At 40.3% G+C, this 14,497-nt stretch overlaps 1 protein-coding gene across 8 annotated transcripts in view; it reads right to left on the bottom strand.

Moving 5' to 3' along the window:
- The window catches only part of SOX5 (SRY-box transcription factor 5), a 918,538-nt gene that overhangs the window by 176,151 nt on the left and 727,890 nt on the right, over positions 1-14,497 (bottom strand). For all 8 annotated transcript variants that reach the window (XM_044993181.1, XM_044993219.1, XM_044993236.1 and 5 more), the window contains one exon: positions 12,344-12,412. In XM_044993181.1, the coding sequence (XP_044849116.1) occupies positions 12,344-12,412 (69 nt within the window). The remainder of the gene's footprint in view (positions 1-12,343; positions 12,413-14,497) is intronic.

Raw genomic sequence — 14,497 nt, 5'->3', positions numbered from 1 at the left:
AAAGGGGGCAGGACTAGGTTCTCTCTAACCACTTACTGGACCTACCACACAGTGCCAGCATCCCATTTTCTGCTCTGAGATAAAAGCCTTCTCCTTCTAGCAGTTAACATAGTTAGTCCAGTAGCTCAAGTGACAGTACTGTGCTGAAAGTTCAGGTTTGTTACAGCTGTACATAATTTGATTTTAGCTTTGTTCCCCCAATCCCTCCCTCCAAAAAAAAAATAATTACAGTATAAAAAAGATATTAAAATAACATTATTTAGGTTGCAAAATCAAGCACTTTTAAATTAGGAAATGTCACACTGAAAGTTGCCTGTGCAATCTTAATTTGGCCCCACTGCATGTATGCGTTATGATTCAGTTTTTAATTACATGACTATATACTATTCTTTTTGGAGGACCCCGGCCTCATTAGCATACAGGATGGACATAAAGGGGGGCCAAATTAAAGTTGCCCAGGCAAGCTAAATTCTAGCATTTCCTAACTTTTAAGTGCTTGATATGCAACTTAAAATTATTTTAATGTCATTTATATATCATAGCTTGATTAAAAATTTAATTTTTGTTCAGGTTGACTTTGAATTGACATTTTATAAGAAAGTAATTTTTAAATGATTGAATTTCCATCTTCAGAGATAATTTTGATAGATGTTATTGAAAGTTATTACTATTATTGACATAAGCTTTATTGACCTACAAAGCATCCAATTCCAGACAAAAGCTGTCTTGCCAGAATAGAGTTAAGTACATTTTGTAATAATACTTTGATTACTATGTATTACATATATTGAATTCGATTTTTTTTGATAAACTTTGAACATTGCAAGTTAAATTTACCCCAATCAATTCTTGTTATTACGTATTATAACAGTCTTTATTTTATTTTCTGTTACTTTATTATGTTTATTGTTGAATTTTATTTTAATTAAATTAAACTTGTAAGCACAGGAATATCAGTCTACTTATTTAGTACACACAACACAGATTTCTAACTAAGCTGAGGTTATGTCTACACTATACACCTTTTAGTGACTCAGCTGTGCCACTAAAAAGTGCGCAGTGTAGCCACGATTTGTCGGCAGGAAAGAGCTCTTCCGCCGACAAAAAAATTCCACCCCCAACAAGCGACGATAGCTTTGTCGGCAGGAGAGCTCTCCCACTGACAAAGAGCTGTTCACACTTTTCATCGGTAAAACGTTTGTCATTCATAGGGGGAGGTGTTTTTTCATACTCCTGAATGACAAAAGTTTTACCTAGAAAAGTCCAGTGTAGACAAAGCCTTAGAAAAACATCTGGAATGGTAAATTACAATTATTTACCCATTGAGGTGTGCATGCACATGTGTATCTCACACTGAAGTTGAATTCTGCCTTTGTGGCATGAATCTGCACTAAACAATGTAAAAATAAAATAAACTAGAAGCAGACTAGCAAGATATTTCATTCCATAATTTGTTCTCCAGCTCATCCCTTGATTTCTGGACAGAGATCACAGCTTCCATCCATCTCTTCAATTTCAAAGTCAGAACTAACACAAACTGTCCTGTCTGGTCACTATCACCCAAGCCATTAAACCACTGTATTTGTTGTTGTTATAAATAACATGTTGAAGGAATTCCTCTATTGCTTTAAGTTAGCTCAGTGGTTTGCATTGGCCTGCTAAACCCAGGGTTGTGAGTTCAACCCTTGAGGGGGCCATTTAGGAATCTGGGGCAAAAATCTGTCTGGGGATTGGCCCTGCTTTGAGCAGGGGGTTGGACTAGATGACCTTCTGAGGTCCCTTCCAACCCTGATATTCTATGATTCTAAGTTACGCTGGGCAATCCAGCAACAATGTGCTGATACACCACTAGCAAGAGAACACCAGAGATAAAGTAGTGTCCATCAGACTCCCTGCAGCCTATATCCCTACCACCTTAGTAGTGATCACATCATGTCTCAAATTACAAAGGATTGGGCACAGTCAATCTTTGAATGAGAGATGTCTAAGGAGGCTTTAGGGTGACACAGACAGTGAGACTGATGATTCAGTAGGTGTTACCATACCCTTCCCTATGAGTCATTACTGATTCACAGCACCAGAGTGTTTAGGGTAAAGTGCTGGGAGCTGTCAAAATGAAGTCATGACCATTTAACATTGTTGAAAAGCCCATGAGTCACCAGCTGAGGGTTAGACGACACAGAGCTTACAGTGGTGGTGACTGTCTACTAGTGTTCCCAATCTTTCCCCTCAAACTCTTGACATGGTATGAATGTGTGTAATTTTGTTGGCAGGGAAGGGGAGAATGGGTTTTTAACCACTTTTATTGTGTTGGATGATGAAACATTTGTTAAGCAGCTCCATTTTAAAAATAGAATAAATATTTAAAATTAGATACCTGGTGGAGTTTGCAAAAAAAAGCTCAGCTTTGGTGGCTTGCTCCCACTGAAGTCAAGCAGGACCCCCCGTTGCCTTCAGTGGGAAGTCAGGCCAAAGCAGAGGGATTTTGAAACTCCCATCCACAATATTTTTCACCATTCTCCCTTGTAAATCATTGTTGTCATGTGGCAATCAATAGCTGCCATGCTGTATCCCAGAAATGGCTTCAATTCATTGACTGACACAGTGGTTCCTAAATGAGCATAATTGACCAAATTATATTCTAAATTAATGCAATATCCTCCTTCAAAACCCTCCATAAAACTCTCCCCTTTTACTGTGAGGCCTACGAAAACCTTGACAACAGGTAAGTTGTTGGTGTGCTGAGATCACTGCCTATCAGGCTGACAGTATTGTCTTATTGTTCTCCCTTTCTCTGGCTGTAACTATTGTCTCGTCTTATACTCTGTACATTCTCCAGGGCAGAGACGGTCTTTTTGTTCTGTATTTGTACAATGTCTAGCACAATGGGATTCCGGTCCCCAATGGGGACTCCTAGGTGCTACAAGAAATACAAATTGGTAAATAACAACATTAATAATAATAATGCCATGCTGTCCCAGAATATCGCATTTAGTCACTCAATACTATTGCATGGGGTGGAAATCATGACAGGATTTGGCTCATAGTTTTGTGACACTATTTGGGATTATTTGGGATGGAAGGTGCTATATAAACTGTAAGTATCATCAAGCATCGCTTGGCCTACAAGGGTGAAATTCCACAATTTGAAGAAATCACTGTAGAGATCTGTGGTTATGAATTTTCAAATTTAGGCTGCTTAGAGAGGTAAGACCCAACAACAAATGCTCTCAAATTATGTAGCTAGCTGAGTCATCTTACAACTTGTGACCCTTATAATGATGTTCTCTTTTTCAGAATCTATGCGATGCCACACACTGATTTGTCTGTTAAATTGAATCTTTGCCTCTAGATAGAAAGATGGATAGATATAAAGTTTATTTTGAAATATCTTCTAGTGCCTCCGAGTCTGACTGATGTGAGATGTTATTTTGAACATGCCAAAGCATCTGAACGGCTCCAGTCTTTTCTTTTCTGTGTGCATTCCTTGATAAGTGGCAAAGCTTCCCACTTATCAGTCACTCAAAGTGACTGTGGCTGTCAGTTGTGTACAAAGCGCAATCAGTTTGGAAGCAGAGACACCAGCATTTTTCTTCTCAGCTTGAAGCAAACACATTTTGACTGCTAGTCATTCAATTTTAAAGCATCTTCAATTAGGGGCGGAAGAAGATATAAAGAAAACACATCCTAAACACCTCCGCCAGCCAGCAGTAAAAATTTTATTATCTCCCGACTTACCTTATTGCAGACGCTGCCGCCGCCTTTTTTGGCTGCACAACAAAACTGCTCATGACTACGCATTCACCATACGGGTGAGATTGGGATCCTGAAGTGTACTAAAGTTCTTGTTCCTATGAGAGTTCAGTGGGCAACACCACTTTCTTTCTCCCTCTTGTACCTTTGCTCCTTGCAGTGCATTCACATACACAGACACACACTGATTGTAACCAAAAACATTAGAAATTTGTCACATTCTCTGTAGCCAATGATGAAACCAGTTACAAAAGCCAATGGAATACTGAGTAGGAATGGGAAAAGGAAAGGGAGGCCAGGCAGACAATAGCAGCTGGGGAAAGAGGCCCTGGCAGGGAGATAGCTTAGTAATGTGGAAGGCAGGGATGCTGGAAGCAGGGGTACTGGGGATGGCAGCCGAAGAGGATGTGGCACGATCGAGACAAACGACGAAATTGGAGATAGAATCTGGAAGAGAAGCTAGAAAGACGGGGCGCTGAAAACAGAAGACCTGGTTGGCAACCTCAGTTGAAAGACCCAGGACTGAGGCCTTTTTTCATAGTTTTGGCAGCTCTGGTGATTGTACTGTGAGTCTCATGGTATTCAGTGTTTTTCTTATAGCCATAGGTTCTGGAACCATGATTTTTATTTTTATTTTGGTTTGTTTTTTTTAAAGTAAGCTTCTAACCCTCATGGTTGTGGGGAAAAGCTGGAAACTGTGATACTTAAAGCCTCCAACATCAGAAGGCAAAAAAAAAAGGAGTTAATTCTTTAAAATGCCATGATTTTAAAGCCAATCCCATGAGTTTTTGGGACCTGCTTCTTGATTCTTGAATGCTTAGGTTGGGAATATTGGAAAAAGCACCAATTCAGCAGTTAGGGTCAGCAGTGGGGCAGCTACATGAAGTGTAGACAAAACAAGCCAGGGTTTGTACTGACTGACCTAATCATGATTTAACCCTAAAACCTCAACTAGTTCAACTGAACCCCAGCTTTCCTTTGAATATGCTTAGAGTCAGCACCAGTACAGCTACACTGATTGCTGAAGTTTGGCTATAGCCTGAGTGTAGACAAGCCTGACAGTGAACTACTCTCTCGCTTCTAGAAGTGATCTCTGTGGCTTTGACTGATGGAAGGTTGCTCTGTGAATACACAGAGGATTGCCCATTTGGCATCTTTCACTAGCACTGAATTAACTTTTACAATAATGGAGGAGCTGCAGACCCAGAGATTGTCTATGGGAAATGCATCACTCTCTTCAGCAACGCACACGTTACTTGATGTACATGTGATGACATAAGGAAAAGATTAATTCACTCAGAGCCTAGACTCTGACTTCTAGCTTAGATTTTTTTTCACTCCTCCCTTTCCACATCTTGACCCTTTCCTTCTCTCTCTCTTTCTCTTTTTAAATAATTGAGGTTCCCAAGGGTTTTTCTGCAAGTCCTATTATGATAACTGAGAGGACATCAGCTGCAGAGCCTCTGTGAGAAACAATTGAATAGCTGCTTTGCCAGTAACCTCAGTTGTTTGGGAAAAGGTTGCAAAGTCATGGGAAAGGCTGCAATGCGACTTCTTCATGGGCCTGTCTCAGTGAATCCAGTAGGCCCATGTTTACAAGATGCAGGAAAACAGCTGCTCATGACACATGTTGAATCTGGACACAAGATCCCCAGTCTATGAGCCCATTGGGTTTGACCGCAATTTCAGCTAGCAGAGAGACCTGGACTCTTGAAAGCATATTTGCAATGGAGAAAAACAAAACAAAAACAAATTGGCTCAATGGACTGAACCAGCTCTGAAAGCACTTTGCAGAATAGGGAGGAAGAAAGGTGGGAACAAACCTCCCACTTATATCAATGACAACCTTTCCATTGTCTTCAATGGGAGCTGAATCAGGCCCTTAGTTTGATGTCTTGGTTGACGAGGGCAACATTCTGTCCCTACTTCTCCCTAATATGTGTGGCGGTCCCCTAAATACAGAGGAATTAGCATCATTCCAGTTTACAGGGGGTGGCAAGCTGCAAAGAGGTCATGGGACTGTGGAGCACTGCTCTGAGGTCACTCTTTCCTCAGGAATTCAGAAATGGAGTCCTGGGGCAGGGATAGCATACGACCAGACTGAAACACTTTTACCCCTTAAAAATTCCCTGTGCAAAGCAGAGTTGTAACCACATTAAAAAAAAAAAGAAGTTGAGAGTGGCTAAGAGCAAAACTTCACCAGTCCTGAGGCTGCCCCGAAGCAGGCATCAACAGGATAATAAAGAGCCGAGAGGAGACATCACCATCATCCCCAGCAGTGGCTGCACCTATGGCACAAAGCCTCTTTGCTCACAGGATTTATCCCTTGTGGTACACTGCTGATGTTTGCCTTCCAACTGAGCACAGACTCTGAGGAAGGCTGAGCTGTGCCAGCAGTAAAATTTAAAGTGCAAGTTTGTTGGGACATTTCCTTACATTGCCACGTAAATTTACAGTGCTACATACAGTTTCTGTTCCATAACAAGCAACAACTGCCTCCAAACTCCCTATATTTTATTTGAAACATTAAAGCAAACTAATCAAAATCTCATTGTTTTACTTAAAAGAAATACAAAGAGAGAATTGTTACATACAAACAGTATGAAATATTAGGGCGAAAGATCATTCCGTAAACTCTGGATAACAGATGCTTGCTCACCTGAGCAGGAAAACAAACAAAATACCCAAATGCCAACAAACAAAAATTACTCACCCAAATTAACATCTGTGTGGCAAATCATGATACATAAAGCATTCTGAAATCAGTTTGCTTTTATATACTTATGTAAAGCTAGAATCAGTCCATTGTCTTTTCTTGTTTGGACTGTTTTAATGACAACTCTGTGACATTTCTAACCTATGTATTTTCAAAATTCTGTGTGGCAGAGAAAGCTAAAACACCCCTAAACTCCCTCCATTCTCCCTGCAAAAAAATTATAGCTAGATTTTTTTTAATAGGGCTGGCCAGAAATCAGATATCCATCCTGCCGGAAATTCCAAGTGCTCAAGATTTTGAAACCTCAGACCTCAGAATTTCCCCATGAATGGGAATATTTTGATTCGGGTTCATACCAGTATTGCTGCCTCCTGTCCCAGATCTCCCTGTCTGCCAATGCTGCTCCTGGGGGTGGGGGAAGTTGAAATCCCTTGACTAATGACAGGAGGAGAGGAACCCCTGGGCTGATGATGGGAGGACAGCCAGGAAGCTGGGTGTGTGTGGATCCTCAGGAATCCTGGATAGCCCCTCAGGCTGTCTTCTGGGGGGATAGGGGGAGAGTATGGGAAACTTCAGCTCCCAAGCTCACTGCCAGGCAAGCTGCCAATGACCAGGATTCCCAGAAGCCTTGGGAGCCCTGGCTCCATGACAGCCCACCAGCTGGTGCCAGTAGGTGTTCTGTGGCTGCATGGAGGAGCTGGTGGAGGTGAGGATGAGTTTCTCCCTAGCATGGCTGTGAAGGACAAGGGCAGAATCTAGCCCAATATTTGAAGGTCCAACAGAGCAGTACTCCTCTGCTTGCTCTTGCAGCTACAGTCAGCTAAGGAATGTTCTGAAAAACAAGCTGGCATTATCAGGGCTGCTCATGCAAAATGAAAGAGTTACAAAAAAATAGTAGCAGATCCACTGGAAGAGCAGGTCCAGGGAGAGCAGGGCAGGATGAACTGAATACTTGGGCAAATGGAAATCAGTAAGAAAAATACCTTTTCATTTTCATGTCTCCAAAATGGCATTAAAACACATGGAGAATAAATATTACAAATTAGTTCTAGTGCACCCTGCAAAGCAGATAAAAATGATTATATCCATTTCTCCAAAGCATAAATTGCAGTACAGGTGGCCTTCAACTGTGGTCATACACAGAGTCCTGGCCTTAGTCTACACACAAAGTTGCACTAGTTTAACATTAAACTTTAATTTAAACCCTGCCAACTCATATATGCAGACAAACCCGTAGCCCTGCTCTAATGAACATTGCCTCTCTGTGTAACCAGAGGGGATGTGTATTTTCAGTTGGATACCCATGCGACTGATACACTCTTCTGTGCGCAAGTGGTTATCACATCTTTCTTCTGCATCAGAGAAGTGGATACTTTAATTGAACTGTAGTTACACTCAGCATTTCCCGTCCTCCAAAGAGGCAATATACCTTGTAATCTATCCCTGCTTGTGTCTGCAAGTTTTGGTGTTTGTTTGGTAGGTGTAATGGGAGAGGGAAATGTTTCCAACTTAGCGCACTCAGAGAAAGGAGTCATAAATCAGCAGGTCAGTCAGGTTTTTTTTTTAACCTTAAGGTATTATGTTTTCAATACAATATTTCACTAGATTTTTTTGTGTGTGTAATAATTTATCTGGAATTACTACAACTCTAATAAGTTTAGAGAAATTTGGCTCAAGTAAAATGAATCCTTTGTCATAAATAGTTTGGGTTCATTGCTGCAGCCTAATCATTCAATTGTACGTAAGTCAAATAGCAATCCCAACTTCGTAGGAACATTTCCATGTCAATAAATCTAAGGCAGTTTGTTTAAAAACTCTGGCCCTGTGAGACAGAAGCATGATAGACTAGTTAGGGCAGGGTCAAAAAGCCTGAACCCACAGCCTCTGTGCACATTTGACTTTCATGTCACAATTTTATTCCACCAGCCTTAACTTGTCATGAAACTCACTGACCATTCTGAGTAATCCATGCAGTAGATTGACCAGGCCACTGTCTTCATTTCCTTATAATGAATAAGCTACATTTTCCCTCTGGAATTGTTATTTCTCTATGCCACCAACTGTTTGTTTATTCCATGGAAAGAAAATATTTATTTTTATTAGTAGTAGAATTTATATATTTTTTAAAACTTTATACCTGACCCGGCTGTTTCCACTGACTTCACTGGGAGTTGAATGGGGCCATGTTACTAGGGGTTAGAGTGACAGTTCTTTAGATTGGCAGAAGCCAAGGAACCATCTCTAGAGGAATGAGATGTCTCCATGTCTCTTCAAACCTTGATCTCTGTGATGTAGCTGCCTAAAGAAGGATGCCAGCTCAGATAGTGTTTTGTGTGAAGTAGGCACCCAGGGTAAATTCGTGCCTTCATTGACTTCAATTGGATCACGATTTCATCCATATCCCTAGACAATGGGTTGAGACAGGCCACCAACTCATTTCCTAAGCCAGCAACGAGTATCAGATAAGTAGTGAGTTGACTTTCATTTACTACTGACTTTGGTCAGGGTTCAAGGGATGAAAGGCTCTATATCTCATTATCAATCTGTATTTTCCAGTACCCCAGAGAAGACCTATTTCATTTTTACACTCTACACTTAAAAGAAACAGGGTCAGATAATTATTATTATTTGCAATTTACTCACTGTTTATAAAAACAACTTCCCCTCTCACTCTGGGCTCATAAATAGAAACTTAAAACTAAAATTTGGTTCCTCGCTCTCTCTCTCATCACTTGTTATGGTAGGGTTTCTTGTATTGTTTTTCAGCCTTTTGTTAAAGATGCAACAATAAAGATTAAAAAAAAACAACTCTCCACCAACACAAAGAATTGCATGCACTTTACAAAGAGATGGCATAAAGAAAAAACTATATAGGTCCAAGTTGGGCCTACCAATCTCAAGACTGTAACAAAGATTAGTGTCATTATAAATTGTCTTATATGAGAAGTCTAGTACTTTGCCTGCCACAGTTTATGAAAGGACTAAAGTGATAGGGCCAGTTATTCAGCTAATGTAAAGCAGTGTAGCTCCACTGACTGTAGTGGAGTTATGCTGTTGTAAACCAGCTGAGGATCTGGCCCATAATTTTCTGCAACTGAGATTGAGGGATTACAGAAAAGTCTGGGCAGAGAAATCCTGATGCTGTTGAACAAACAGAACACTATAGCATCTATTTACCACAGTGATTTGAGATGCTTTATAAATTATTACATATCTAGCTACTCAGAGATTGTGCCATGGTTATAAACCCAAGTAAACTTCAGATATTTCTTTATAAACAAGAGACTAAAACCTCAATTTATTATTCAAGCAAAAGTCTGGGCTCAAGCTGATTTGTATTATTAAAAAACAGGAGTATGTGCAAGCTCAACACACAAGAAAAATTAAAAAAAAGAAATACAATAAGTAGTGTAAAGAGATATGTTTTTAATACTACAACAAAAAGGAAGCTGAGCTGGGTCTTGATCTAAACCCCACTGAGGGAACTGTTCCCACTGAGGGAACTAAGCATAGTGTCAGGAAGCAATGGTATCACCCCTATGAGTACTGCCTTTGCTCCTCAATTCAAACAGCCTGGGAGTTTGAATGGTTTGTTTATAAGACTCCAGGCCCTCCCTTCTCCCTTGTGCAAACCCTTATTTAAAACTCCTTTTCACTGCCAAGTGGAGATGTCATTCTTCTGACAGGAAGATTTACAAATATATATTCCATTCCCACTTTAAATTTGCATCCAATTCAGGTTAAAACCAGTCCAAGGGTTTGTCATGGTATAGGAGAGATGATGTCTTGTTAGAACGTGTTAGCTACTGCATTCTAACTAACATGTTCTAAAATTCTAGAATAGACAAGGCAATGTAGACTTTAACACATGCCAGTGGATTGAGTTGAAGTGTAAAGTGGTAGAGTCTAGCAAACACAATCTAACACCACACCTTTAGGCCAAGTCCAGAAACCCCTCTGATACCCACAGCCACAATAGCATGCCGTAAGAGAAGGAATTACAAATTCCACATCTGCCCTTTTATTACCATATCCTCCAATCACAGCTTTTCCCAGCTGTCCACTTTTCTCACCTGACATACCCAATACCAGCAAAAACGCCATCCTACTTCCCTCATAAAATTTATAATACAAAAACAGTCCCAAACATTTTGGCTTCATGTAAATACAGAATTTAGAGCCATGGAATATTGTACTGTATTTTATATGGTCAGCAACAGCATTCAGAAATAGGAAAGCAACTGGCCTCCTCAGAATGTCTCCTCAAAGAAGGCAGTCAGGCTCCCACCTCTCTCTGTCCATACATCCCCAAAAATAAAGGTGAGAAGGAGAAACAAAGAACCGTGGAACTAAAGAAACAAACCTGACCAAAATGTTCAATCTTCCAAAACAGTGCAGGATTGATTTCAGTTTTAGATCAAAGATGACCAATGCCAGTGGTAGAGTTTGCTTTATATAAAGCAGTCGGCCCTTCCCTATTTGCCTCCCAACTTTTCAAAAGGAAGGTAAACTCAGTTTCCTTCTATTGTACTTCACGACTAGATTGCAATACCTAACTATCCCAGTCTAAATTTTCTTCTCCATTCAACTCCACTATAGACAACAGATTTACACTAGTTTCACTAAGAGCATGATTTAAACTTTAATTCACAAGAAAACCCACCATAATGTTAAATGATTTTTTTCTGGGTTCAGGTTGATATGTGACATCTTGAAATGATCGTGTGATGGAGCATAGCAATGCACTTATTAGGGGCCAAAGTATCCTCTGACTTACACACCATGCTACCTTATTGATTTTAGTGTGGCTGCCAATGGCTCATCTAAGAACTGCACACAGCCCTTATCTTACACACATTTTTAACCAGTGCAAATCAGCTCATGCCACACAAAACCAGTTGCTATGCAATGCTGTGCAATGCTATGCAATTGCTATTAAAGATGGACCCGAGGCATGAAGATTGGATCTGGATCTAAACTTTCCTCAAAGTTCAAGGCTTTTTGGATCTAGGAGGCTGAATCATCTGATTATAAAAATCAGATCCAGCCACAAATGTCCAGTCCCAAAGTTTCTTCACATGTTGGGGTTTTTGGATCCATCTCTAGTAGCAAGTACAATCAATGATTTTAGGAACTAGGTGATGTGCACTGGAACATCAGAGAGCAGGAACAAACTTTTTGCTTTTTAAATACAACATGCTATTGACTCTCAGAGCATAAAACGTATACTACCATAGGAAGGAAGATGAAGAAACAAATAAGAAGCAATATCAGGTGAAAATGAAATATAATTACATCCATAACATTCTTGTACAAGAGTTAGCAATCTTCTTCACTGACAGAGCACGCACACAGCCACTTGTGACCTCACCTCCTCAGCTGCTCTCCAGAATCCTTTCACTGGCTCCTGCTTCAAATGAGTCCCTTCTAGAATTATTAAATGCTTTAGACTGTTCTCCTGATACCTAAGGGGAACTTGGCTGCAAAAGACTGGGCAAAACTGTTTCAGCAGAAGACTCAAGATAGAATTGGAGGAGATCTGTAACTCCCCACCCAACAATTGTAAGAGATACTACAGACACTTCTGTGGGGCATGCACTGCAGGTTGAGAGCCACTGTTCCAAGGTCTGATCCTGCAAACCCTTACTCATGTGAATGGCACTCTGAAATCAAGTTAATCACAAGTGTAAAGGTTTGCAGAATCCCACCCTTAGTGCTTAACGGCAAGTAACGTTCTTATCCATTTTCTTAAAATACAATACCAGCATCTTTCTGTACAGATTCTTACAAAGACTCTAGCTGTACTGAAGGGGGTTGGAAGAAAGAAGGGAAACGTGAAAATTAAGAATTATAGGTAGGGTGACAATCTCTGACCTGGATCTGCTGCTGAAGAAGGTTAATTTTGTGTTGCTGCTGCAGGAGCTGCTGCTGTTGTCTTGCAATCTGTGGAGAAATTGCAAATGTAAAATTTGTACCATCACTCCTGGAATTGTTACATAGGAATTTCCCACATTTCTTAGTTCTTGACACCACTCTGTTAAGCTAGTGACTTTGTGGTATGTGGGTGGCAGCAGCTGGATGTGCCACAGAGGCTGGAGGCTCACATTTGTGCATCATGGTAGTGGCAGTTCATGAAAAAGTGAACCTCGGGTACAACACTGTCAGAACTGATGGGAGAGGGGGGATAGACTGATACATGAGTCCCTTCTCATTAGCCAATTTATAGAATCGTATTGCCCACTGGTCTTAAAGAATACTGCTTGTCTGCCCCTTTCTGTTGATGGAAGAGCACTTGGGAGAAGACATCAAATAGGAGGAAGAGGAAAAAGGAGCAAAGAAGAGAATACACAGTACTTCTATAGCATCTACTATTCAAGGATTTCCAAGAACTTTACAAATATGAAATGCAGGAGGAAGGCATTATCTACATTTTATTGATAGGGAAACAGAGGCAGAAAGAGATTGGTACTTGATTTTGGGCAATTCACTTAACCACTAAGTGCTTCAATGTGCAGAAAAGCCACGGACAGAAACCAGGGGCCAGATCCTCAGCTGGTGTAAGTCAGCATAACTCCACTGTGTCTTCAGTGTACGTGTGCCAGTTTATACCTGTTCAAGATCTGACCCCAAGTCTCCTGATTCGAAGTCTTGTGTATTTATCAAAAGACCATCCTTCCCCCTCAACTGAGTAAGGTGATTGTGGGACAGATCCCATTTACAATTGATGAGAAGGTACAAAAAGAGTTCTGACTCAAAGATTACGTCTACACTGCAGGCACGGGTGTGATTTGCAGCATATGCAGGTGTTACCCATGCTAGCTCTATTCTACCTAGCTTGCTAAAATTAGAAATGTGTACACTGCAGTGCAAGCTTCAGCGCCAGCTGCACAAACAAGCATGTACCAAAGGAGGTCAGATGGGCTTGTACAGATGGGCTGAACTTGCACTGCCACATCCTCACTTCTATATTTATCAGGTTAGCTAAATAACAGCTAATGGAGCTATACAAGCTGCAAATCACACCCCTGGCTGCAGTGTAGACAGATCTACAGAGCTGAGGAGGAATAAGCCGCTAAATTTAAAAAGCATCTTTTTGTTTAAATTCTACAAGAGTTTTGTTTCAGTCACCAGAACAGCTCATTCTTGTGAATTGCTAACAGAGCATTGCAAGCATTGTTGGGGGAATTCTTCCCCTGATGTAAGTCTCAACATTTATGGGAATAAAACCTACTTATTGAGGGGAGAACTGATTAGCTTCTCTCTCCATATAAAGTTTTAATTTCCTTTATTAAACTAGTAGCATATGAAACTCCTATCTGTAGCTGATTTGATAGCCTGGGGAAAGAAAAAAGTTCTCCGTGTTTAGGGAGGCTCACTGTTAATGATTAAATAGATACTTTAGTTTATATTTTTTATAAAAATCAGTTTGTACATAATGCATGACTACAAGGATTTCTAACTTGCAGGGCTGTTTTATTGCTCTTTTTTTGCATTCTCACTCTATTCTCCTTTTCTCTTTTGGACTATTCGGTGGTATTAAAACAATAGCAACCTCTACAGGTAAGGGTACAGGTCCTGATGGATGTCTCACCACAAAGATCTTGCCAGTGATGCCTCTCCATCTATGGCTATATACTAGCAACAATGTGAAAGCGCTTCTCTAATTTAATGGATGATTCATTTCTCCTGCTGTCCCTTAAAGAATTTCTTCTTCTGTTGGGGTTTTATGTTCAAGAGATGGAAATTCGACAGAACAGCTCAGCCACAATATGCAGCATTAAGGAAGAGATTTTAACTCTCCAAGCACCAGTAAAAACAAAGACATAGCTCCCACAGCAACCACAATTCCTCTTGTGCATAATGCAGTGTTTTCTATTGTATGTTGTCAACTGGTATGCTTTATTATATACATACAATGTGATGGAGTTACCATAGTGGTGGCAATAATGAATGAATTTCCAGACTTTTGTGAGTTTCAAATAAGTCATACAGGTGTTTTCGTTAATTTACTCTTATTTTTAAAAAAAA

The sequence above is a fragment of the Mauremys mutica genome, chromosome 1, assembly GCF_020497125.1.
Source record: "Mauremys mutica isolate MM-2020 ecotype Southern chromosome 1, ASM2049712v1, whole genome shotgun sequence".
Classification (NCBI taxonomy): Eukaryota; Metazoa; Chordata; order Testudines; family Geoemydidae; genus Mauremys; species Mauremys mutica.
This window is presented reverse-complemented; position numbering and strand designations above follow the sequence as displayed.